At 41.1% G+C, this 27,511-nt stretch overlaps 1 protein-coding gene across 4 annotated transcripts in view; it reads left to right on the plus strand.

Moving 5' to 3' along the window:
- Window positions 1-27,511, plus strand: part of RUNX3 (RUNX family transcription factor 3) — a gene marked incomplete at its 3' end in the record, with an annotated part of 232,507 nt that overhangs the window by 68,135 nt on the left and 136,861 nt on the right. Inside the window, exons 3-5 of one of the 4 annotated variants that reach the window (XM_081335173.1) lie at window positions 17,238-17,320; window positions 18,414-19,360; window positions 19,723-19,836. In XM_081335173.1, the coding sequence (XP_081191299.1) occupies window positions 19,779-19,836 (58 nt within the window). In that variant the 5' untranslated portion in view covers window positions 17,238-17,320; window positions 18,414-19,360; window positions 19,723-19,778. Of the gene's footprint in view, window positions 1-16,508; window positions 16,579-17,237; window positions 17,321-18,413; window positions 19,361-19,722; window positions 19,837-27,511 lie in introns of those variants that run through there. The other 3 variants (XM_081335175.1, XM_081335176.1, XM_081335174.1) reach the window with 3 other exon arrangements.

A 27,511-nucleotide genomic window follows, 5' to 3' on the forward strand; every position in this document is an offset into this window, starting at 1 on the left:
GAGGAATTCTGGGAGTTGAAATCCACAAGTCATAAAAGGGCCAAGTTTGAAGACCCCTGTCCTTGCTCATTTTAAACCAAGGGTCTTCAAACTTGGCCCTTTTATGACTTGTGAACTTCAACTCCCAGAATTCCTTAGCCAGACACGCTGGCTGAGGAATTCTGGGAGTTGAAGTCCACAAGTCATAAAAGGGCCACGTTTGAAGACCCCTGGTCTACAGACACCCTGATTGTATGTCAGAACAATTCTATGTGGTCTTGGAGCCTCTGTTAGTGTAGAAGTGCAGGCAGAAGTCAGTTGGAGTTAAGCAGGTCAGCTTAGAGTCCTTACGTTGCCACAGTCCAAGTTCAACTCCTCTTAATTTCATTGAGCCATACTTGATGGCAAGGGGAAGGGGAGAGGAAAGGAGAGGAGAGGGGAAGGGAGAGAAGGGAAGGGAAGGAAAGGAGGAAAAGAAAAGAGAAAAGAAAAAGTGGAAAGGAGCAAGGAAAGGAAAGGAAAGGATTCGCCCCAAATCTGATTTCTTTATTAATTTCTAGATTAACAAGCTTATAGCTGTATACATTTAAATATGAGCAAGGTTTGTGAAGCAGGTATCAATTTTCTTATCTTATTCTGTAATGTTACAGAATATACGGTACACACGTATTGTCCTGCATGGGCTGAAATGAGGCACATTTCACTCTCTTAAACAGAGAGTGTGTTGTCAAGCAGGGCAACTGGCGGCTTTTGTCATAACTGAATCAAGTCATCAGACAAAGCGGAGCACTTGTCTCCTGTTGGCGTGGCAGCTCCGAATGAAACCACACATGGAAACTGGGCACTTAGTCTGAGGAAGTATACAAATCTAATTTAAAGTATTTATTAAATGCAGTAGGGTGGAATTTCCCAAGCACCGCCCCCTTTTTCCCCCGGTCCCTTGCCGAGCATTACCAGTTTGTTCTTTCAGCTACTGTTCGCTTATTAAATAATACTTCATTCTGTCTGGCAGAATTTACTAGGAATGCAAGGGAAATTTGGTTTCCAGATCTGAGGGTTGCCTTCAAAGCTAAAACTACAGAGCTTGAACAGCCAAATCTAATCCAGTTTCCACATACAATATTTCAGCCAAGCTGCAATTCTGTGCACGCTTTCCTGGAAACGAATCCCACTAAAGGCAGTGGGGTTTACTCCTGAGGAACACTCAGGAATTGCTCTGTTACTCATTGACCATGAATAAAACGGCACAAATGTATGTGAAGTAATGATGGACAAATGTGAAAGTTTTGATTTCTCTTTGGCTTTTTTTTTTTTTTTGCTAATCTGTTACAGGCAGTCCTTGATTTGTAACTACAGTTGGGATCAGAACTTCCCATGCTAAACAAGGTGGCTGTTAAGGGAGTCACACCTGATTTTATGACCGTTTTGCCACGATTGTTAACCAAATCACTGCAGTTCTTAAGTGGATCGTGCAGCAAATCTGGCTTCCCTCATTGACTTTGCTTGTTGGAAGCTGGCTGGGGAGGTTGTAAACGATGATCACACGACCTTGGGGCATTGCAGCTGTCATAAATACATGCCCGTTCCCAAGTGCCCCCATTTTGATCATGTGACCGTGGGGATGCTGTGACAGATGTAAGTGTGACAATCAACTGCAAGTCACTTTTTTCCCCAGTGCCTTTGTAACTTTGAACAATTGCTAACTGAATGATTGTAAGTCAAGGACTACCTGTAATTTCAAGCCTTTTAGTTTTTCGCGTTTGTGAGTCTGTCAAGTTTGGGTTTCCCCCCCCTTTCTTTCTCTTTGTGATGAGCCTGCCAAATTCCATTTCTTGAGCAAATTACTCTAAAACCTACACTATAGCTTCTATGTTTTGATGCATCATCATTATGTTTAGTGTTATTGCTGGCGGGCTGCTTTGCAAAATCCGGAGAACTGCAAACTTCAGATGGTAACTTTTGGGTCTACGTGCTGTTTTTAAGAATATAAAATAAACCCATGTCTTTCCGATTGGCTTGATAAAACCAAGCAGCAGATTAAAGAATCAGATATAGCCAGCTGCTAGATAGTTGCAAAAACACAATCATACCCAAGAATAATTAGGATCACATGAGTTCTCCTCCATCTAGACCAATTTTCCCCAATCCTCAGATGTGTTTGCCATTTGGCTACAGCAAAGAAGAATTGTCATCCAGCACATTTGAAGAGCAATTCCAGATTAAGAAGGGCTGACTCATGCCATAATAAACATGCAGCAGAGCCACATAACTGTTTCTTGTTTTAAATAGAATCGGAGAACCCTTTCATAATATTGTGGACTCCTCCGTATTGAAGCTTGGTTAAAACAAATAACAAATAAGAAATGATGACAATATTGTAGGCTTTTCAGGTGATGTTGAAAAAAGTGTACAACAGGAGTTGCCCCAGTCACATGTTATTCAGGTGATGTCCAGGTTGCTTATGATAGTGGGACCATCTGTAAGAAGTGCACAGTTAGTCCTCGACCTATGACCACAATTGATCCCAAAATTTCCATTGCTAAGCAAGTTACTGAGTTTTGCCCCATTTTACGACCTTTCTTATCACAGTTGTTAAATGAATCACTGCAGTTGTTAACTTGGTAAGACAGTTGTAAAATAAATCAGGCTTCCCCATTGACTTTGCTTGGCAGAAGTTTGCAAAAGGTCATCACATGACCTCTAAATACGAACTAAATAAATATGAACTAGTGGCCAAGTCCGAATTTTGATCATGTGGGCTTCCCTTGAAGACCACTCGGAGGCTCCAGCTGGTACAGAATGCAGCCGCGAGAGTTGTCTTGGGAGTTTCCCGATACTCCCATGTTACACCTTTGCTCCGCGAGCTGCATTGGCTACCAGTTGTGTTCCGGGTGAGATTCAAGGTTTTGGTAATGGTTTTTTTTTTAATTTAAAAAGTTTTACAATACATTTTGACTTTAATCCCCCCCTCCCCCACCCCTATCCAACCCTCCCTATCCCTCTCCCCCACTCCCTCCTCCCCCCCCGACTTCCCAGAGCTAAATACAGGGCATAAAATCGAAAAACAAACATAAACACCCCTATGTTATCAACAATAAACTATAAATTCTATCTCTCTCTAGCTCATATAAAATGAGTACAAACAATATTAATATTACAAATAAAGTAGAAAAGAAAAAGAGGAAAACAGAAAAAGAGCTTTACTCAAAATAAATTTTCTTAATCCCAGTCCTTATTCATATTAATTTCAAAAAAAAAGAAAAGAAAAGAAAAAAAACTTTCACCTGCTATTTGCATTCTCCCACCTTTCTCTAATTTCCAAACAAATTCTCAGTTACGCGCCAAAAGCGCCTATCTCTGTTAATCTTAATAATCTCTGACCAAACTAAACTATGATCAAAAATAGTTCTTGCATGTATCACGCCAAATGTCTCGCAGTTCCAAATCATCCTTAAGTTCAAATAAAAGTTCAAATAAAAAGAGTATATGTAAAAAAAAAAGATTTAGGCAATCTCTAAGACAACTTGTTGTTAATTAGGAGCTTACATACCCATTCTTAGTTCAACACATACTTTAAGTCCATAACCCTAATATACTTTTCTAGCAAGCAAATAACATCAATCTTAAATTGTGTGAAATATTAAAAAAAAAAAAACTTTCTTTCTCCTCTATAATAATTTTACTCCATTGACATTCTAATCTAAAAATTTAATCAGCAATCTTAACGCCCCAAAACTTTTGGAGCACCTCTGTCATGACCCCCAAAACTTCTTTAGACCGCTCTCCTCCCACATCTTCACTGTAAGCACACTTTGAAGATTCCATAACTTTCTGCTGGTCTTGCTCTTGCTCTCGTCCCGCTCTTCTTAGGGCGGCGCGCGTCATCTTCTGGCCTCCTGCAGCAACCGATGAGACTGTGACTTGATCCCCTCCAACACCATTGTCCTCTGTCTGTCTATCTGCAACATCTTGAAGCTTTCCCACACCGTATCCTTTTGCAGCTTCCAAAGATGATAGGGGGGTTGCTTTTAACACATTACTATAAAAATCACGTGCCTGAGCCACAGTAACCAAACGATGTCTTTTACCTTCGTGCGTCGCCACCAATCCAACTGGAATCTCCCATCTAAACTTAATATCACGTTTCTTAAGTTCCTGTACTAGAAATGCAAAATCTTTCCTTCTCCTTAGGATCTTCGGAGGGATCTCTTTTAAAACCAAAACTTCTTGCTCAGCCACTACCAAATTAGTATCATAAGCAGCTTGAATGACTTCATCTCTAATTACTCTCTTTGTAAAATAGACCACCACATCTCTGGGTAACTTCCTCTGTCTTGCAATCCATGAATTTACACGAAAAACTTTGTCCATATTTCCCTCAATTTCAGATGCTGACTGGCCCAGTACCCCTTCCAGAGCCTCAGAAATCAGCTGCTTTAAATCTTCTTTACCATTCTCCTTTAAACCCCTAATTCTAATAGCATACTGCATCTGATTATACTGAACAAGGCTCAATTCATCGTCCATTTTATCCCTTATATTTTCATTTTCTAATACCTTTGCTTCTAATATAGAGTTCTTTTGACTGAGATCCTCCACTTTTATATCCAGCTGTAGCACACATTCAGCTACGGATTCAACCATAGATAAGATGTCCACCCTCATTGCTCTCAGCTTCTCTTCCATCGTCTTCTCCAATTTCTCCATTTTCTCCTCCATTTTCTCCTCCAGCTTTTTCAACTTTTCATCCATCATATCAGACATCAATTGTGCATGCTTTCCAAGAGCGTCTTGTAAATCCTTAAGCGTCAATACCGGGGGAGATGCAGGAGGAAGCAAAGCTTGCAATGAGGTCTCTTGCACCAGGGAAGACCCCGCATTCCGAAGAGCTTTAGAAGTTTTAGCCGCCATCTTCCCCCACTTTCACTTATTACGCACTTTCACTTTAAAGCTATAAAATCCATTGAGGTTTTCAAAGCCCTACATGGCATGGGTCCGGAGTACCTCGAGGATCACCTGCTGCCGGCGTCAACTTCCCTCCGCCCTGTGCGTTCCCACAGAGAGGGCCTCCTCAGGGTGCCTCCGGTCAGAGAATGTCGGCTGGTGGCCCCCAGGGGGAGGGCCTTCTCTGTGGGCGCCCCGGCTTTATGGAATCAGCTGCCGGTTGAGCTCCGGATGGCACCTGACCTTCGCTCCTTCCGACGCGGTCTGAAGACCTATCTATTTGAACAAGCCGGCCTGGCCTGATGGGAGATGTGTTGGGGTTTTTATTGTGGATTTTTTTATTACCATCTATTGTTTTAGCTCGGGCTCCTATTTAATTCTTTTTTAATTTTTGTATTCTGTATTTTTATATGTGCCCTGTTCACCGCCCTGAGTCCTTCGGGAGAAGGGCGGTATATAAATATAATAAATACTAATACTAAATAAGGTTGCAATCATAATAACTGTGAAAAATGGTCATAAGTCACTTTTTTCCAGTGCCATTGTAACCTCAAATGGTTACTAAATGAAAGGTTGTAAGTCAAGGACTACCTGTAGACATTTCCCCAACCACTTCAGGTTTGCTTCAGCCTGAGATGAGCATTTGGCTTATTGATCTAAGTATTTGTCTTGATTGTTAACAGTAATGGAGATGATTCAAGGGGTAAACTGTGGGTGAAAAATGTCTACAGAGATTTTCAATCATCCAGCTCATGGTTATTCCAAAGGTGCTGTTGAAAAGGTAACTGGACTTTCTTGCTTCCTTGGTGGAGCAGTGGGCTAATGCCTCCTTAAGTAACACCAGCTGCCTGCAATTAGTGCAGGTTCGCATCCCACCAGGCTCAAGGTTGACTCAGCCTTCCATCCTTCTGAGGTAGGTAAAATGAGGACCCAGATTGTTGGGGGCAATAAGCTGACTTTGTAAAAATGCCGCTTGGGGGGGCGAAAGCCCTAATAAGCAGGCATATACATAGAATGAAGGCTATTGCTAAGCACATTGGTTTGTGCTTAAATTGTAAGCCGCCCTGAGTCTTCGGAGAAGGGCGGGATATAAATGGGATTAAAATAAAAAAAATAAAAATAAAATATTAAATCATACTCTAACCAGGTATGTTATTTCTTTGTTGAATTTCAGTAGCCACCCAAATCAGTTTATTGCAGCCATATGGCCAGAAGCAGTAAAATATCCAATTGTTGGCTACTTACATACATACATGTATAAAAACGCACTGAGCATGATCTAATGATGTATAAGAACACATATAATAAAATTAATTTTAAAATAAAAATTTACTAATTTAATTTAATTAATTTTAATTCCATTTATATCCCGCCCTTCTCCGAAGACTCAGGGCGGCTTACAAGCTTAGCAGTAGCCTTCATTCTATGTATATGCCTGCTTATTAGGGCTTTCACATAAGGATCTAAAAATAATATTTATCTTATTTGTGTTTCAGACAATTCCCCAGTGCTGCTGTACTAAATCTAGCAATCTGCGCCGTAAGCACAGCTTGTTTGTCCTTAAGCAGCCACTGGAGATAAGTAGTGTCAGAACAGCCAAGATACCGCTCAGTGCATTTTTATACATGTATGTATGTAAGTAGACTACGATTGGATATTTTACTGTTTCTGGCCATATGGCTGTAATAAACTGATTCGATTCTAAAATTATAAAACAGTTAAAACAATTAAAAACAATAAAACAGCAGCCACCCATCTCAGCCAAATGATTCTTGGGCAGCTTACAATTTTAAAACTATAAAACAGTTAAAACAATAAAAAACAATAAAAATATCTAACAATAAATACATACAGCAGCCAAGATAGTTAACCAACTGACAGAAAGCCGACAAAAGGGGCCTTTAACACATTCTGAGCCCTAGGCCAGGTACAGAGCCAAATTTTTCAAGCCTTACAAAAAGCCAATTGGGTTGCCTCTGTTCTAACTTCCAAGGGGAAGAATATTCCACAAAGCAGGAACTACAGTGGAAAAGGCCTATCTTCTAGTTTTCACTTTTGGATTGAAGTGATCTGCAGCATCAACCCAATTTTCTACTCTGGGTTAGACCAGGGTCTCTGAACTTAGCAACTTTAAGAGTTGTGGACTTCAACTGGCTGGGGAATTCTGGGAGTTGAAGTCCACAAGTCTTAAAGTCAAGTTTGGAGATCCCTGGATAAGATACACAATACATTAAGTTGCAAAAAAAAACAACCACCACCAAACTAATTTTCAGTGAACCAAAAGTGGCATGAACAAAACCCAGCCTATAGGTCAATCTAACCGGACAGGGATGTGATCAAACAGAAAGAAGAGGCTTCGTTTCAAAAACTTATATATAGAGAGAGTCAGAGTCAGTCTTTAGAACAGGGAAGGCAACCCATTGTCCAATCCCCAGACTATATCTGGTTCCTCCTTTCTCTTCGGTTTTTAAGTTGATGCAATCGTTCTGCTAACATTTGCTGCAAAAATGACAACATTTAGTGGTTTCATTTTTGGCATTGTTTTGCAGAAATAAGCAAAAGAAGCATGATTAGTCCTCAGTAGGTTGAATCCAGCACGCCTATTTTACTTAAAGAAGAAATCAAACAATAAAAGCACATACATACATACCTTGCTGGTTTAAAGATAGCCGTAGTTTAGCAAGATCACTGCATCACCATCAACCATATCCATTCCTTTGCTCTTTTTTTTTAAAAAAGAGAATTTGCTGTAGTGTGCATTAGACAGGAGGCTGTTATTTTAACCAGGCACTGGAGAAGATTGGTGGATTCTTTTAATCTACAACTCACAGTCGTAGAATAAATTGATGGTTGAAACTTACCAGAATAACAGAGTCGGAAAGGACTTTGGAGGCCTTTTAGTCCAACCACCTGCTCAAGTAAAAGCCCTATACCATTCCTGACAAGTGGCTGTCCAATTTCTTCTTCAAAACTTCCAGTAATGGAGCACCCACAAGTTCTGAAGGCAAGCTGTCTGAATCCAAGGTCACAATACTCAGACTCAGAATGCGATCCGTAGACCTTCGTGTCAGGCTGTCACGTAAGAATGGATTTTGTTGAAAGCTGCTCTGAACCTGTGCGAATAGCACCAAACAAATAAATAGTCAGCAGCTTTGGGGTTCCCTATATATACCCTCTATATAAAATTTCTGAACCAGGGTTATTCAGCAACCCACCAGCAAATCATTTGCTGCTCCCAGATGTCTAACATGATGACATAACGTAAAGACATGATGTCACCTGCTTTATGAAATCATCACGCAAGTGATATGAATGTCAAATTAAATCCTTGATATATTTTGTGTGATGTCATGCCACATGTGACTTTACTCCCTCCCCCCCATGGCTATCCCCTACTACTTCTTTTTGGATTCTGTGGTTGGCCATCAACAATCCCCTACCCATGACTCTCTATTGTCTCCTCAATGTGATTTTTCATACATCTACTTTTTATGCCTTCTTTAATCTAAGCTTTGGAATCTACTGCCATGTTAGGAGCTGGAGACCAGTACATTCATGGCTGTGTTCAAGTGAGATGCTTATTTTCTGGGTCTGCATAATACATTAAGCCATAACTAACCAAACGAATCCTTCTAAATTGCTAAGCAAGACCTAGCATGGTGCTTCCAAAGCTGCTGTGATCCTCAGTTGATACAAAGCTCCTGTTAGAGATGGAGTCCACTTGCTCATCTTCCCCTGAACAAACAAGACAACAGGTGGGTTTTCAGTACCTTTGGGACACAGGTCTTGTTACCTGGCAGAAAATCTGGAAGGAATCTTCCCTTGCTTGGTTCAACAACAAGGAGAGACCTCTAAGCAACTATGGACACCCTTCTTGGATAGTTACCTCCCTGTCCTCTTCTCCACTACCATGGCCAGTATGATAGTCCCGGAATGACTCTGCTGCATTGGGATTAATCATCAAGAGCCCTGAAGTCAAATATATGTTTAAAAGAGGAGAACCATACATTATAACAACAACAACAACAACAACAACAACAACAACAACAACAACAATAATAATAATAATAATAATAATAATAATAATAATAATAATAATAATAATAATAATAATAATAATAATAATAATAATAATGTTGGAAGGGACTTGGAGGTCATCTAGTCCAACCCCCTGCTCAGGTAGGAAACCCTATACCATTTGCCTGAAATGGTATAGGGTTTCCTGCCTGAGCAGGGGGTTGGACTAGATGACCTGCAAGGTCACTTCCAACTACTACTACTACTACTACTACTACTACTACTACTACTACTACTAATTATTATTATTATTATTATTATTATTATTATTATTATTATTATTATTATTATTATTATTATTATTTCAGGCAAATGGCTGTCTAGTCTCTTCTTAAAAACCTCCAGTGTTGGAGCATTCACCACTTCTGGAGGCAGGTTGTTCCACTGGTTAATTGTTCTAACTGTCAGGAAGTTTCTCCTTAGTTCTAGGTTGCTTCTCTCCTTGACTAGTTTCTATCCGTTGCTTCTTGTCCTACCTTCAGGGGCTTTGGAGAATAGCTTGACTTCCTCTTCTTTGTGGCAGCCCCTGAGATATTGGAAAACTGCTATCATGTCAACCCTCGTCCTTCTCTTCGTTAAACTACACATGCCCAATTCCAGCAACCGTTCCTTATACGTTTTAGCCTCCAGTCCCCTAATCATCTTTGTTGCTCTTCTCTGTACCCTTTCTAGAGTCTCAACATCTTTTTTTACATCGTGGTGACCAAAACTGGATGCAGTATTCCAAGTGTGGCCTTACCAAGGCATTGTAAAGTGGTACCTTGTATGCATCTTGTATTTCTATATGGTACTTAGACTAACTCCTCTAGTTCCAGCCCTCCATTCCTACCACGAGGAGTTAGGTGGCAAATAATTATTTACAAATGTGCATAGCCAGATAAATTTCCTGTTCAAATTACTGAGAAAGCAGTGGTTTCTTTTTCCTTGTTTGGGTTGAAGGTTCTTTGGCAATATGTAGATGATCACACTCTCCCTTCCTTGCCCAGTCTGCTTGTCTTGTTGCCAAAAGGCAGAAGTTGCAAGCGTGAGGCATAGCATGCGGTCCCAGTTTTGCACAGGAAAGTGTAAGCCTTTGGCATGAGTGATACCTTCTCTCTTCCTTTGCCTAATGTGGAAACACATCCTGGACACGCTTATGAAAGAAGGCATTCACAAATACCAACGTTTGTGAATAGGAAACAGAGTGAAAGTAGAGCGGGAAACCTCGCTTCCCTTTCTAGCCCAACAGCAAGCCTGAAATCCAGACTGGCTTTCGTTGGTATCCTAGGAAGACAAAATAGCCTCAAACCACTTTAAGCAGGTCTTTATGTTTCCGTTTATTTCTCTGACTTTCCATGCTAATCTGTTTCAAGGTTTTCCCCCTGGGGTTTGCATGGGCCTCTGTCTTGTTAACCAGCATACTAAAGACCTCTGTTTTAACATTTTTATTATATCCAATATTTGACATCCATTCAAACAATCTTTCCTCCTAGATCAGGGGTGTCAAACTGCTGGCCCGCGGGCCGGAGCGTCACGGAGAAACCGCGCCCATCCCATTTTCGGCAATGGGAAAAAGTTCCGATACGTCGCGCGACGTCACGTGACCTCGCAGGTTTGACATGCCTGTCCTAGATAGACTTAACCTCCAGATGTTCTTGGACAGCACCTTTATTCAGGCTCAGCTAGTACAGCCACAGATCATGGGAATTGTAGTGTGGCAACATCTGGAAGCCTTTGAACTATGGTGCTGGAGAAGACTCATGCGAGTCCCTTGGACTGCAAGGCGATCAAACTGGTCAGTCCTAGAGGAGATCAAACCTGACTGCTCTTTGGAAGGCCAGATCCTGAAGCTAAAACTCAAATCCTTTGGCCACCTAATGAGAAGGAAGGACTCACTGGAGAAGAGCCTCATGCTGGGAAAGGTTGAGGGCAAGGGAAGAAGGGGACGACAGAAAAGGAGGTGGCTGGATGGAGTCACTGAAGCAGTAGGCGTGAGCTTAAATGGACTCCAGAAGATGGTAGAGGACAGGAAGGCCTGGAGGAATGTTGTCCATGGGGTCGCGATGGGTCGGACACGACTTTGCAACTAACAACACCAACATCTGGATCGTCTACTGTCATCTAGAACAGGAGATCTCCAACCTTGACAACTTTAAGACTTGTAGACTTCAACTCCCAGAATTCCTCAGCCAGTCATGAGAGTTTATTTCTAAGAGGATTTCCCTTGACCTTGCAAACATATCAGGGTCCAGGTTTGGTTTACCCCCAGTTTACATAACCCTCCTGTCCGATTCAAATAAATTATTTCTGCCCTTAAACATCTTTAATCTTTTCTGACCAAAATGAAAGGAATATTACTCATCCTGATGAAGCAGGATGATGAAACTGACAAAAGACAGCTGGAGACTCAGCCCATGTGTAGAAAGTAAGAGAAGAACCTTGACTGAAAGAGGCAATAACCAAGGCCACGGCTCTTCAAACCTGGCCCTTTTATGACTTGTGGACTTCAATTCCCAGAATTCCTCAGCCAGGCCAAGTTTGAAGACCCCTGGTTTACACCTTGTGCTTAGCCATGAGTTAACCATGGCTTATGGATAAACCCACACCGTAAGCTAACATATACACCCAGGAGCCGAATTCACACAGTGTCCTAAGCCCAAACCAACTTTCTCCATGGTGCAAATCGAAGGAGCGACTTTCCAGCCCGGTGAGAATGTAGAGCTAGCTGAGGAATTCTGGGAGTTGAAGTCCACAAGTCTTCAAGTTGCCAAGATGGAGGACCCCTGTGCTAGGCCATCTTTCTCAGTTGTGTTTGCCTATCCATGTCTTCCAGAAGGCTCCTCTTAAGTCTTCTTCCATATAGAATATCATCAGCAATTATCCTGGGGCCAGGTGTTTTTTCCCCCTGAAACACTGTTCTCCCTGGTGTTAGGTTGGCCCTGACCCAATTAGCTTTTTACAAAGCCATTAAGCCCTGGCTATTTTTAGCAGCTTTGGAGAAGAGAAAGTCATTTCAGTCTCTCCTGGGTAGATAGTGTTGTGGCTTTTCTGTTTATTGTATTATATTTATACTATTGCCTTTTAGTTTTAATGTTATCACTATTTTGGGAAGTCTGGAAGCTCAGAATCAAAAAAGTTCATAAAATCAGGTGAGTCACATGGGTGATCCGTTTTTACAACCATCATGACTTACAACCTATAATGGGCAGGCTCAGTTACAGTTGTAAGTCAAGGACTACCTCTATTAGTTTAGTAAAATATACTAAAAATAATAAGACACAGAATCTAAAGATTGCAGAAGCATAACATTTCAAAACTAAGAGAGACATTTGAGGTTATCAGGTCTCTGCAAGAACATAAAGTGATACCTGGTTGACTAACAGCTGACCAAGCATTGTGCTATTTCAATCATCTGGTAGCTATTCAAATCTTTATTACCGCCATAGAACAACATAAGGAAGGCAGGGAACAGTTATTAAAAGCATAGGATACATCAAAGTAAAAAAAAAATGATTATCTAAAAATACGCTAAGATAAAAGATGTAAAAGATATATGAATTAAAAATAGAAAGTATATATAAAAGCCAAGAACCTAAAGGGGCAGGAACATTAGATTTATAAGGGAGTGTATGTTCATAAAGAAAAGGTCACCCCAAAATACAAGGATGTTCTTCTAAATATGCACCTTCTTTGAACTTGCACTTAAATATAGACAGGTTAAAGGTAAAGGTAAAGGTTCCCCCGCACATGTGTGCTAGTCGTTTCCGACTCTAGGGGCCGGTGCTCATCTCCGTTTCAAAGCCGAAGAGCCAGCGTTTGTCCGAGGACGTCTCCGTGGTCATGTGGCCGGCATGACTAGACGCCAAAGGCGCACAGAACGCTGTTACCTTCCCACCATAGTGGTCCCTATTTTTCTACTTGCATTTTTTACGTGCTTTCGAACTGCTAGGTTGGCAGAAGCTGGGACGAGTAACAGGCGCTCACTCTGCTACGCGGCACTCGGGATTCAAACCGCCAAACTGCCAACCTTCTGATCGACAAGCTCAGCGTCCTAATCCACTGAGCCACCGCGTCCCTATAGACAGGTTAGGGTAAGATAAATGGTTTGCAGACATGGACGTCTTTTGAACAAGTGGATTTCTTTACGAAGGTGCGTATAGCTGTGGAGGCTAATTTTCCTCTTTCCTTCCTAATCTGATCTAGGATAGAAAATACGAAAATATACAAAATTAAGTAGTTTTATCAGTCCTCGTCTAAGCTAACAAAAATAAGGGACATGGACTTTTTAGAAGAAGTGCAGACGGGTTTGAGAGCACAGCAAAAAAAATTTGAGTTTTTAAAATTATAACTAAAGAAACAAGGACAGAGAGAAAAGTAATTGCCTCCCTTCCAGTTCTGACACCCACAGAAGTTTAAAACATCCAGAGTTTGGGGTGCTGCCAGTTTTGGAAAGCAGCAGTGGTGAGCTTTCAGCCTGGTATCAAGTTCTTGTTTAGGCTTAGTGGTTTCCTGTGGCATATTGGTTAAAATGGCAAGCACAGAGTCTTTTGCTGCATTCCCTCCTTGCCTGATATATAATATTCTTATTTTAGAAAATCTACTTTGTGTTGGTGTTGGGGAAAAAATCCTCCATATTTTAGTGAAAAAGATGTTACCTTTTAACTCAAACAAAGAATGCCAGGGTACAGCAGAAAACTAATCTGAACGTATTCCCTGACTTGGTATAGTGGTTAAGGCACCAGGCTAGGAAACTGTGAGCAATAGTCTTGTTTTATCCATGAAAACCGGCTGAGTGACTTTGGGCCTGTCTCTCTTTCTGAGCCCAACCCACCTCATAGGATCGTTGTTGTAGAGAAGATGAGAATGAAGGAGTATTATATATATTTGCCACCTTGAGATATTTATAAAAATAATAAAGCAGGTATATAAGAAAGAAAAGGGAACGAAAATGGGAAGAAGGAAGGAAGGAAGGAAGGAAGGAAGAGAAAGAAAGAAAGAAAAGAAAGAGAAAAAGAAAGAGGGAGGGAGGGAGAAATAGAAATTGGAAACAGATATAACAGTGGAGCTTTTTAAGAAGAGCCTGGACAACTGCATGAGTACGGGGTTGGACTAGAAGACCTCCAAGTTCCCTTCCAAATGTTATTCTGACATTTCTTATTTCTAGGTTTGGTAACAGACTGATCCATAATCAGATTTAATGCTTGTGATTTTATGAGAAATGACTCTCACAAGGTGATATTTTGAACAGCAACACTGCATCTTTACAATTATTTTAAGGCTAATCATGGGGTATTTGTAACCTGTGTGGGAACATACTGTACACGTGATAAAGCTGTTTTCACATTAAGGACATCTTGGAGCCCTTATTGCAACTCAAAATGATGCCTGCAATTCTCTGGAATTGGTTTAGGGGGGAAATGTTACAGAATTAGAAATGGTGGAAATTGTGTGAACCTGCTAATCTTATGAGATACCATAAGATATTGTGTGTATAGAAGCACCTGGATAATCTTGTAGTTTAGACCATATGACCCTGTTTCCCCAAAGGTCACCATCTCTAATTATTCTCTAATTTCCATGACTCTGCTAAGCGCTTTCTGATTCTGGTCCTGCCTGGTTCTGCTGACCATAACTGCAATCACTTGTTCCCTTACTTGGGAGTAAACCCTTAACTGACCTCAGTAAGATTTATTTTGTTTTGAATAATTATGTAGAGAATCAGGGCATAAATACGTAAGCAGATTTCTTATATATCTTGCAGAGATGTGCATGAAACTTGGGGTAGCTGTTAAATGCCATGTTAAATTCACTGATACATCACATACAGGACACCCATCATTTTCTACACCACATAATCAACCCTTAGGGTTGAGTTTGTGAGCAAAACTGGAATGTTTAGGTTTTGTCGAGACACACCCATGGGAAAAAATGCAGCGATTTAGCCAAGGAGGAGCTCTGAAGAACAAGAAAGGGGAGGAAAACCCATATGAATACAGGGTGTCAAAGTCCCTAACCCTGTAAATATTATGAAAATGGAATTGGACCAAAACAGATTCCCAGGCAAGTTTGGGTCTGTCCGATATTCTGCAGATCTGTATGGCTCAGATCTAGGAAAATGATTTTGGAGCACCAGTTAGAAGAAACATTGAAAAAACTATGTCAGGTTTCCTCTAATGAAAGTAGATTCAGGATTTCAGGCAGGTATTTTGTTCTAATGGCCACTCTGTATACAAGATCCATGCATTCACGGAAAAGTTCAGTGGATGGTCTTGCAACAGTCACTTTCACAGTTCAGCCTTCTTCAAAATGGGAACTCAAGCCACTGAGGTATCATGTTGCCCTGAAGACATCATCTGCTGAAAAGGCCACTTGTAGCCACCTGCTACCTTTGATATCTACTACTCCAGGGGTCCCCAACCCCCCGGTCTGTGGACCAGTACCGGGCCGCGGCATGCCAGCAACCGGTCCGCAGAAACAAGCAAAGCCCCATCTGCAGGATGCAGGCAGCACACAAAACCATGCACCCTCCGGTCTGCCGAAAAACCTCTCTCCATGGAACGGGTCCCTAGTGCCCAAAAGGTTGGGGACCCCTGTACTACTCTGTCTCCAACCTTCACTGTTTAAGAAAGATTTCAGATAAGGTTGCAGAAAATCCTAGGTGAAATAGATTATCTCAATCCCTTCCAGTGTGGTTTCAGACTTGGATATGGGGTAGTTACAAACTGGGAGCTGCGCCGGGTGACTGTTTTTAGGATATGCATAATGGTTGTGCAGTCCTCCTGGGTCCATTAGAACTCTTGGCAGCATTTGATACCATGAAACAGAGCATCCTTCTGGGCCCTGTTCCTGCTCCTTCTTGCAGGAGATGGTAATGGGAAATACCTTTTTGAAGTGGTTCTGCTCCTCCTTAAGGCACATTTCTGCTGTTGGTGTAGGAGATAACCAGGCTAAGTTCGAGGTTCAGGTATGTCATCAGTCTTGAGTTCCTTTGCACCCACAAAAGATCTAAGTCCAATCTACCTTGAATTTCAATGACCCTAATCTGCTACCAATTCGCTTTGACCGTTAGTAAATCAGTTTCCTGCAGAGAGCATTAGCATACAATAAACCTGTATTCATTTGAACCATCTTGGCTCCTGATTTCCCACACTTGACATTAGGCTTTTTGCAGTCACATTGGAGGGTTCTGAAGGTTGAAAAAAAACCAGAAACCTTTGATTGCCAATGCCATCTCTAAAAGAAAGAAGACCTCTATATCTCCCCTACGTCATCCTCTGCAGGGGCGGGGAGGAATAAGGCATTTTAGACAGGTGTGTTAAGGAAAAACAAGCCATCTGAGTGTTCTGACCACTCATTTATTTATTAAATTTATATGCCAACCATCTCACTGTTGAGTAACTGAATGGCTTGAATCTTGAACCGCCACTTCTCCTCTTAGCTTTTTATTAGGACCTGGCCAAGAGTTATGAATATGACTTGCAGCTCTGCAATGTTGTAATATTGCACCACCAAAGAGGAAGATATGGTGTGGAAAAGTTGAGATCTGGTAGAAGAATGTTTGTACTGTGGTGAGAGCAGAAGACAAGGAAACGTTCTCAGGTATCTCCAAACTTCCTCTATGCATCACAGAAGCAGATGGTCAAAAATAGTCAGATATTCAAAAGGATGCTTTCAGAAGAGCAGAAAAGCACAGTTGGAAGGGACCTTTGAGGTCTTCTAGTCCAGTCACTTGCTCAAGTAGGAGCTCCTTTACCAAATGGCTGTCCAATCTCTTCTTTAAAAACCTCCAGTGATAGGATACCTACAAATTCTGGAGGCAAACTCCAGAATTTGTAGGTAGCCTACAAATTAATTGTTCTCTTCCTCTAGTATTTGTACTCTGGAGTTTATTGTATTTTTGTGTACTCTTTTTAAAACTTATAATACAATGAATGATTTTTTTAAAAAAAAATAAACTGTAGCAATTATTGTAGCAACACTAGAGGTCCACGACTTTGCAAATTCTTGGAGGAGCTAAACAGATTTGCAGAATGGTCTCTGTGTGAATTGAAACAACTCCATATTCCATTTTGTGTGACTATTCCAAAATATGCCTTGTTCTGCCAATTGATCAAAAAAATATTTGAGTCCGTACATTGTTAGGGATGTAAAAATGAGTTTTAAAGTGAGGGAAAATATATGAAGAAATGTATATTTTTATATATGTTCCTATGTAAAATATTCACGAAGCATGATATATATATATTTTTATTGTGCAGATTCAAGTGAAACTTTTGGATGGGAGCATGAAAATTTCCCTCATCCCTATCAGGAATTCAACAGATTTTAATTTTTAATTAAGGTAACAGACGTTTTCTCCTAAAAAAAGTGACAAATTATTTTCAACAAAGCTTCATTTGCTCCTCCTTCTGCATTTCTAAAGTGCCCAGTGAGGCTTAATGAGATGGGAAAGAAATGGCTTTGGATTATTTTTTTGAAAAACAGAACATTTTAGTGAAATTCTCCTGAATAGTTTCTGGCATTTAGTTTCAAAAGGGCCTGGAGGAGGAGAGGATACTGTGTAACCTTCCTGTCACCGAGGCCTGGAAATTGCCTGGTATCTAACGCTTGAATGAAAATAATGGGAAGATCTTATAAAAAATTCTTGGTCTGGGATTTTTTGTCGAATCAGAAAATCACCTTAGCCAAGGAGGCTGAAGAGTGATTAAAACTAAGCTAGATAAAGCCTGAGATTCTTTGTCCATGCCAAACAGTAAAATGCCTTTTAAAAATCACCCCTCCCTCCCATTTTAAAACTTCCTAGGAATGGAAGGAACTAGATTTGCAGAAAACCAGAAAGGCAAAAGCCGCAGCACAGAAATTCTTTCAAGCACCAAGACCGGTATTTCTCAACTTTGGTAACTTGAAGATGTGTGGACTTCAACTCCCAGACTTCTGGCTGGGGAACTCTGGGAGCTGAAGTCCACCCATCTTAAAATGGCCAAGTTTGAAAAACACAGCTCTAAATACAGGGTGCTGGGTCGGAAATAATTTAAAAAATGAATCCCGCTCTATCCCGTACTCCAGACATGTCAAACACAAGGCCCGGGGGCCAGATCCGGCCCGTGAAGTGGTTTCATACGGCCCACAAAGCCATCCTGGAAACAGTGAGGGAACGGCCCCCACTGCCTTGGCCCTGGCCCAGAGACCCTCCTTCTGCCAGAGACCCTCAGATCTGTCCCACTCCTGCCCAGGCCCCCATAGGCAGCCTTGATGCGAACCATGTAGAGCTGGCCACGCCCACCCAGTAGGCCATACGCACTCTAGCCATGCCCACCCAGTAGGCCACGCCCACCCTGGCCACACCCACCCGGCCCCTTGAGGGCAACCGCAATGCTGATGCGGCCCTCAATGAAATTGAGTTTGACACCCCTGCCGTACTCTTTCTTTTGCAGGATGTGTCTTTCCATCACCGTCTGCGAAGCCGCTGGAGCCCTTTTTCACCGCTGAAGCCTAGGCCTCTTTCTCCGTCGTGCTCTAACTCTTCCACGTGGAATTCGATGCCTTGTGTCTTTAAAACCTATGAAGAGCCACCATCCCTGCTCTTCAGAGGACAGTGTTTATTCTGCAGCATGTGCTTCATATTCTGGGGCTTAATAGTAATTCACAGAAAATCTCTCTATAGGGAACCACCCATCAACACATATGGAACTAGTCACTGACAGTCAGCCAGAGGAGCTAGGAAGTCATGGAAAGGATTTTGCTGTTGGTGTTTTTTAAGAGAAGAAGAAGAAGAAGGAGGAGAAGAAGAAAGATGCAGGCAAGTGGTAAATGTGGGAGGAAAAAAAGAAAAAGAAAGAAAGAAATAGCTAAAAAAGCCAAAACCACTGAATACTAAATGGCTCCCTACTTCAGTCGGAAACACACAGTTCTCGTCATGCTTCCCTCCACAAGAGCAGCAGCGGCATCAACTCTTGAAGAAAAAAAAAAGGAAGCCTTCTCTAACAGCTGGACCAGTCTGCTTCTCAGTATCACTCGATACAAATTGCAAAGGAGGCCTCCTATGAACCCAAGAAAATCCCACTGTGTGGGGTTTAAAAAGAAGAAGAAGAAGAAGAAGAAGAGAGAGAGAGAAATGCGTAGAAGCCACAAAGCTTTTGCAGGCCCTGATGACATCATGAATCAGGTGACAGGTCTCTCCCAGTCAACGAAAATTGAGCTGAAGTTGTTTCAGTCTCAGAAACTCCTGTAGAATTGAGTTTGACACTCTTGTCAGCCCTCAGAGGCAACAGCCGAACCACAAGTAAATTCGGTCCTCCACATTTTAGACGAGGACCCTCAACTTTGACAGGGAGGTCTGTCTCCTGCCTGGGTTTCCCCCACACACTAGCTGTGCGTGTTGGTGAGTTCCATCCACTCATTCATTCATTCATTCATTCATTCTGATCTTCCAAGAGATGCTCATGGTGGGTGTGGGGGAGGCTCCTCTCTCTTTGGGAAAAACCTCACTGGCTTTCCCCTCCCCTTTCATCCTAGTGAGGATCCAGCACGCATATGCTTCTATTGAAAAACTTGGGCTCAAACATTCCTGCGGTGCTGAGGAATCAGCTTCTTAGTTATAAGCAGGCACAAAACTTCTTGGGGGATGTTCTTTTTTCCCCCTCTCTCTCTCTCTTTCATTTCTCACCCCACCCTCCCTTTTTTCTTTCTTTTTTCACTCTGCAGTTCATTTCAATCTTCTTTATGTTTTCTCCCCCTAAAAAGAGTAAAGCAAACCGCAAAGGTTGGCTGGAAGACAGTCTGAGTCATAGATCTGGACCATGGCATCCAACAGCATGTTCGATTCCTTTACAACCTATTCTCCAGTCTTCTTGCGTGGTGAGTACAGCTCTCTCCTCCTCTCCTTCAAGGCAGGAAGCACCGTTGTTTGTCACTCAAGGGAGCTTCATCTTACAGCCTTTTTTAATAATTCTGCTGGCACGTCTTCAGTTGGATGCTAACTCTTTTGCAAAACGAGCGGTGGAGGAAGCAGTGTTTCCTTCTCTGCACAGAGGATGTCTTAAGGGGAATCTGTAGCAGGAAGGGACATGACAAAAGTTCTACTTTTGCGATTCACTCTGTTCCAAGGTGTTGTTTGTGGAAGGATCCTTTGAGTGTATGCCCATGAAATAGGGTACAGCACCTGAACTGCAATGACCCAGTTGGACCCTAGAGGGAAGCAAAGAGATAGCCAGCTGATGGCCATCCAGATATTTGTAGTGCAAATCTAGTAACCCTGCCATTGTAGAGTTTGCTTGCGCATTCTTGTGAAGTTGCCTAGAAAATTGTCACATTGGCTGAGGTCTGTGAGTCTGATATTAAAGCAGTGCTTTGTTTGGTTTGGTTCATGTCTTCACATCTAGGACTTTGTGGTCATGCTTTGATGGAAGTCAAATGATTTAGTTGAGGGAGCTGATAGTTTATTCTCTAGAACTAGGACATCAGGACTGATTTAGTTAAACTGGGTCAATTGAAGAACAGCTGTAGAAGTCTGGATTTCTATTCATTTGGAGAAATTAGTTGTCTGCGATAAAAAAAGCATGTTACGATTGAACAACCAATCAGCCAAATCAACTAACTCATCAGCTACTTTACCTGATGTCAAAATAATCAGGGAGGTTTTCCTGAAACCAAATAAAGTACACAAAATAATTGTCGTGGATGGTGTGCTCTTAATCCGTTCTCCTTCTTGTTCTTGGCTATGCAGTATATTGAAAGACATTTAGTTTTGTCTGAATCCAACCTCTGCATTTCTACAGATAGGACGAATAACTTAATTATTGTACGCCTAGCCTAACACTGGGGTATTGGGTTGATTCCAGTGCTACCGTTTTGTTCCTTAAAGAATTTACTTGTGGAAGACTACAAATATAACCTATACAATCTCCCCTGTGAAATTCATGTAGAAAATAGTCGAACAGAATCTGTTAAAGTCTTCATCCCAAAATTATCCCTTTAATAGAACTAGATGCCGCCTTCTGAAAATTTATTAAGTCTGCTATGCTGATTGTTAGCAAACTCTTTTGGGACATCTCCAAGATGCAAGTCAAACTCAGAAGGTTTCTGGAATTGTACAGTTCTCTCTGGAGATTCATCAACTTAGTAACACTTGGATTCTTAGTGGTTAGTATTTGCCATGTTTGGAGATTCCAGCCTTGGATTTACCTCTCTTCCGTTTTGGATTTTGTTCCTTTAAAAAAAACAAAAAACGATCCGTACCAGTCATCACAGTGTCTTTCAACAATCAGTCCTGTATATTGTGCAATATTGTGCTTTCTTTAAAAAAAATGCTCTGAGTTTTCCTAACCTGGTGCTCTCCAGATGTCTTGAATTTCAAGGCTCACATTTTCGATTGTGGGAGTTGAAGTATGACACGTCTGGATGATCCAAGTTGGAGAAAGTTTACTGTTTCAGAATCTGCTGCTGAGTTTTAATGGTATTTTTCTGCATCGGCAAAATGGTACAGTCTCCAAACAGACTCGCAGCTCTATCAGAAATAGAGCCAAAGACTCTGGCATAAATCAGAGTCCATGTTTTATTTATTTTTGTGTCTTACAGTGAAAAAAAAAGTACTGAAATAATGCTTAGGATTTTTAAAGGTAATTTAATAACCACATAAATGTGAAATCATGACTGGAAGCAAGGAAGCACAATTTTTATGAGGCCAAGGGGCCCACCAGCATTATTGGGGCTTGCAAGACAAATGAGCACTGAGCCACATAAAAAGATTTTTGAAATGCATGGGGAGAATGTGGTGAAAAGTAAATGACTGTTAATATTACCCCTTCTAATTGTTTTAAGAATGTAAGTCTTTGTAAGCCACCTACTCTGGTGATTCAAGAGGACCAATTATTTATTTAATGGCCAAATGGCCATAGACAGAAAGAGATCTAACTGTTCAATGCACACTTATAAAGAGCCCTATTTGCAGGGCAGTTCATTCACAGGTTTAAAATAAATTAAAAACGATGTGAGCAAATAATATCCTGAGAAACCAGCTCTCCCAAGCATACTTATGTCACACAAATGCACAGAGCGAAGGCGGCAGGACAAGAAAGAAAGAGATGAGGACAATATAGAGATTCTTGGTTAGTTGGAAACTATACGGGGCAGAGTGGCTTATGCTTGTGAAACAGCTTATACTAGCTATTGAATTAAGCCACTTTCTGAGATCTTACTAGGGCATTCACTGGGAAGCAGGGAGATTTTAAAAAAGTCAAGAGGACAGCGATGACCGAGGGAAGATCAAGAAAATCAAAATGGTCACCTGGAAGCTTTGTTGATTCCCCCAGGAAATCTCCTGGTTCACCCAACACAGGTAGTCCTCAACTTACAGCCACAATTGAGCCCAACATTTATGTTGCAAAGTGAGAAATTTGTTCACTGTGTTTTGCCCCATTTTACGATTTTTCTTGCCACGTTAAGTGAATCCCTGCAGTTCTTAAATTAGTAACACAGTTGTTAAGTGAATCTGGTTTCCCCATCGACTCTGCTTGTCAGAAGGTCGCAAAAGGGGATCACGTGACCCCAGGACACTGCGACCGTCATAAATGTGAGTCACTTATCAAGCATCCAAATGTGAATCACGTGACCCTGGGGAATGCTGCAACGGTCATAAGTGTGAAAAATGGCCATAAGTCGCTTTTCCGGTGCCGTTGTAACTTTGAATGGTCACTAAATGAACTGTTGTAAGTCGAGGACTATCTGTATAGTGAACTGAAAGCTCACAAGTTAGAGCAGGTTGACACAATGTTCTGCACCACCCCAAAATGCAACTTTAAATACAACCAAGTAGGCCTGTCCTATTGTGGAAATGAGGTTCTGCTGGCTTTCCTCTTTGGTGACGCGTGTTGTACTGTGTTGGCATGAACACTGGAGTGGATGGCTATATTAAATCTAAATAATATTCACTATAGATTCCCAGGTACTGGGCAAGATTCATATTTTAAAGATGCATATAAGTTGGAGAATTGAAAGAAATTAATTCTCCGTGTAGTGTTCTACTTATGTTTGGTTGCAACATAATCGGATGTTAAGACTGGATTTGGCCTTTTTATCAACCTATTGAGTCCTTCTCAAGGACTTGGGAGAGGCAGATTGTTGTTGGATGGTATTAAAGGTATCGTTTGAAGAAGTCCGTTGTTTCAAGTAAAGCTGCCTTTTGCAATTGACTGGTGGGGATTTTGTCAATGTCAGTGGTGTTTAAGTGGTACTTCAGTTGTTTAGGGATTGCAAACCCAAGCTGCCTGTTACTATTGGTACTACTATCTTTGCTTTCTTTTGACACAGTTGTACTATTTCTATTATTACGGCTCTTGTTATTATTTTATCTTTTAAGTGACTGGGTTAAAGAGGAGATGTGGACCACCACCATCCCCAGATGTTACATATGGTCCACATATGTCCTTTAAACTAAAAGGTTTAATTTAAAGGGTCTTCCTGCTTGAGCATGGGGCTGGACTAGAAGACCTCCAAGGTCCCTTCCAGCTCTATTCTATTCTGATTCTAATGCTAGGACTTTGCTCGTTAAATCCTAGTATCAGTATGGTCTTTTGTTGTTCATACCCTGTTTTTTGGAGGCCTTCTATTCCCAGGTAGAAATTCAACAGGGAAAGAGTTTTGTGTCTGGTAGAAGTGGTGAGTTTTGCTAAGAAAACCAGTGCTGTAACCCTTTGCAAGACAATGAATTCTGCCAGGGAAGGAAGAGGCAAAGCTATTTGTCTTGACTCCAATAAGAACTTCTCTCAGGGGGACAGACTGAGTCTGCCCTGAGGGGTTTTGGAGCTGATTTTTGGAGGGAAAATACAGGAAGAATTTTGGAAATTTCACACACACAAACTCAAACCCAATCTCGCTTCTTAGCTGTGTTTGTTGGCTGGATCTATCTTTTCCTTGGATCGCATCAACAAAGAAGAAAGATAGGCAAGTCACAGATTTCCCACCCCTGCCTTTGAAAACAGTTTTTTTTGTTATATCCTTGTCAGTCCTGTCACTGAGTCTGCTTCTTCACTCTTGACCCACCAGCGGCAAACTAGATAACCCGGCCAAGTCACCACAGAAGATACAAAGAAGATTGTTCCCTTAGTGCAAGTAGTCCTTGACTTCCAACCATTCGTTTAGTCACTGTTCGAAATTGCAAAGGCTCTGGAAAAAGTTGCTTATGACCATTTTTCACACTTACGACCGTTGCGGCATCCCCAGGGTCATGTGATCAAAATTTGGATGCTTGGCAGCTGGCACATACTTATGATTGTTGCTGTGTCCCAGGGTCACGTGATCACCTTTTAGGACGTTCTGATGGGCAAAGTCAATGGCGAAGCCAGATTCACTTAACCACCATGTTACTAAATGTAACTGCAGTGATTTACTTAACAACGTGGCAAGAAAGGTTGTAAAATGGGGTAAAACTCACTTAACAACTGCCCTGCTTATGTGGCCATGAGTCAAGGACTACCTTTTGCTGCCTTTTTGCCCTCTGGGATAGCAGCCCCTCCCTTCTGGGAATCCAGTCTACAATCCACCACAGCACCTTTTTCTGTCATTGCAACTTCCCTATGGAGTTCTTCCCCCCCCCAAAAAAAAAGATTCCAATGTTCCCAACCATGCCGGCCTTTTGTAAGGCAGCAAAAGCTGGTTCTCCTCCATGGACATGGAGCCATATTGTGGGGTGAGCTTGGCAAGTGGTTCTGATTATATATTGGTTGAAGGGGTGTTTTTTTTACATTGTTTTAATTTTTTTTATATTATTGGGTCTTTTTTCCTGTTGTTTGTTAGCTTCCCAGAGCTGTTTATTGAATGGACTGCCATATAAGTTTAAACAGTGCATGAATAAAGATAATTAAATAACATTCCAAAGTAGCCTTCATTCCAAAAATGGAGCAATATGGAGCATAATGGCTCCATTCTGTGGCGACTGGGTATTAATTATTAGAAAAAGTAAAGCGTCCGGGTGGTTTTTGTCATGCATAATTATTTGCCAGAAAATCCCTGGATTGAAAGACCACACTGAAGTTTGCAATGGTTTATTGCATGTCAGGGTGTCTGCAGAGTGTGGTCCAAAAAGTCAAGATTGTGGCCCTAATGGTACAACTGAAACTCTACCTGTTTTTTATGTGCGTTGTGTGTGCCATCTTGATTATTTTGACCATACCCTGCAACATCCTGTTCTAGGTGCTGCATACCATAACTTGAAGGCCACTGTTGGGTCAGGAAATTGTGTTGTCCTTGTTGCAAGATCTCAGAATTTACTCAAACAAAAATTACTGTCCAAAAATATTCCATGGGTTAGAGATCTGCTGTGTTAAAAGCTTTCACTCACAATGTTTTCTCAAAAGGAAGACAATCCATATTCTTTTTGCAACAGAGTAAGGTTTATACAATATTAATTGAAGATGATTGACATTCTATTATTTAGATGGCTCAGAGTATTGAAAATAAAGTGGAAAAGCAAGTATTCTTTCAGTATTAATTACAATTTTTATTTTTGTGCCTTCAAGTCATGTTTGTTTGTTTGTTTTGACTCCTGGTAACTGCCTGATCTAGGCCCTGCAGGTTTTTTTACCAAGGCTTTTCAGAATTGGTTTGCCATTGCCACCTTCCTAGGGCTGAGAGCAAGTGACTGAACCAAGGTCACCCAGTTGGCTTTGTTCCCAAGGTGGAACTGGAACTCATAGTCTCCCAATTTCTAGCCTGGCACTTTAACTCCTACACTTAGCCCTCAGGTACAATGGCAATTAGGAACAGGACTGCCATTGCTAAATTGTAAAGCACAATGTCACCTGATCACATCACATAACAATGATAATCTGGCAGTCCTGATTGCTGTCATAACCCCAAGAAATAGGGGTCATTAAGTGGGGAGCGGCAGGAGTCCTAAGTAAGGAGAAATGGTCTGATTTGGGTGACAAAGTGACCTATTCCCTATGGAGTATTAAATAGGCAACATCATTTGTATAACAATGTAATTATACAAAGGACATAAATTGCCACTGCTTTCAATAACATTAAAGGAAAATTAATCTAAATTTAATTGCCTCATCCAGACTACTTTGGATCAACAGACTTGTCCATTATCTGCTTTAGTGCATTCAAATTCAAGAAATGAGGGTCTGCTATATCCAAGCTTTCTTCTAATCATCATTATCTGTAAACTTCCCAGCCTAAAGTCACTCAAGAGTGGGAAAAAATCTTGTCTCTCCAGTAGCTTCTTGTTCTCCTTCCAGTTTACCATCTCCCAACTCAAATACAAAGTAGAAAAAGAAAAAATACTTATGTTCAAAACTAACATTCACCCATGTCTCACTGCAGTGAAAAAAAATTAGACATTAGAAATGGTTAAAGCTACAGTTTAAGAACTGTAGTGAGTATAATCTGAATTCAGTGAAAAATGAAAGATCTTCTAGATCAATATTTCTCAACCTTGGCAAGATGTGCAGATTTCAACTTCCAGACTTCCCCAGCTAACCTGGCTGACTGGGGTATTCTGGGAATTGAAGTCCACATGTCTTAAAGTTGCCGAGGTTGAGAATTACTAGTCTGGATCTTGATAGACTATTTAAAGATTGTGAGATCCGGCATTTTAGTTTTCTGTCCCTTTTAAAAAGCCTTTCTCGTGTTTGCAAAAGGCTATTTTTGTGCCTAAAGAATATTTTCCACATCATCACATAAGCTCAGATTTCCACTGAATCATTTAAATGATAACACAGTGATGCTTTGGATGCATTTTATACGGCTTAATGGAAACAAGAACTCTGCTCAGGAAGCACTTCAACTGCATTCAAATGATAGCAGTTTCAGTTTTTAACTCGAACGTTAGAGAATGTTGAATTTCTTCCAAATGTTTCTAATACATGCCATGTCAAAAAGTCAGAGTAGGCAATTTGAGATTCAAACTCCCAGTTACAGGAATCCATTTGTTTTATTTTATTTTATGGTTTTGAACCTTTGAATACTCCTGGTGTAATTTCTGGGTTTGCTGGTGGGATTTTGCTGTCAAAGTCCAAAAGGTAATGAAAGAGCTCCACTGTGTAAGATTTAAAATATAAACTTGAAACTTGAGAACTGATCGTTTTTAAAACTTGATTGTTTTTAATACCCTTATGTTTAATCTCTGCAAAAATAAATTACACACTTTTGGGACTTGGTACCATTCAGGCAGGTTGGACTCTTTAACTTCTATAAATTCATAGCTTGTATAATTAGTTGGTGCTAAGATCTCAAGCAGGCACCCACTGGAAGGAAGATGAATGAACCTACTGATTTTTCTGTCTGCTGTCTAGACAAATTGTAGAAGAAAAGCTGTTCTGAGTGAAAACAAAAAGGGGGCATTAGGATTTGAATATGAACTGATTGAGGAAAGCCCATTTCTGAATCTTACTTCACAGTGGAGCAGTGGGTGACTCAAACAGGGCTGGGTCGGGACTGTTCCCTCCCAGGCATCTAGGTTCACACAACCTGTTATATCTTAAGCTAAAACAAGCTTTGCTTATCCTTAGCAAGCCGTGAGATGGCAGCA

Source organism: Vipera berus (assembly GCF_964194415.1).
Source record: "Vipera berus genome assembly, chromosome: 9".
Lineage (NCBI taxonomy): Eukaryota > Metazoa > Chordata > Lepidosauria > Squamata > Viperidae > Vipera > Vipera berus.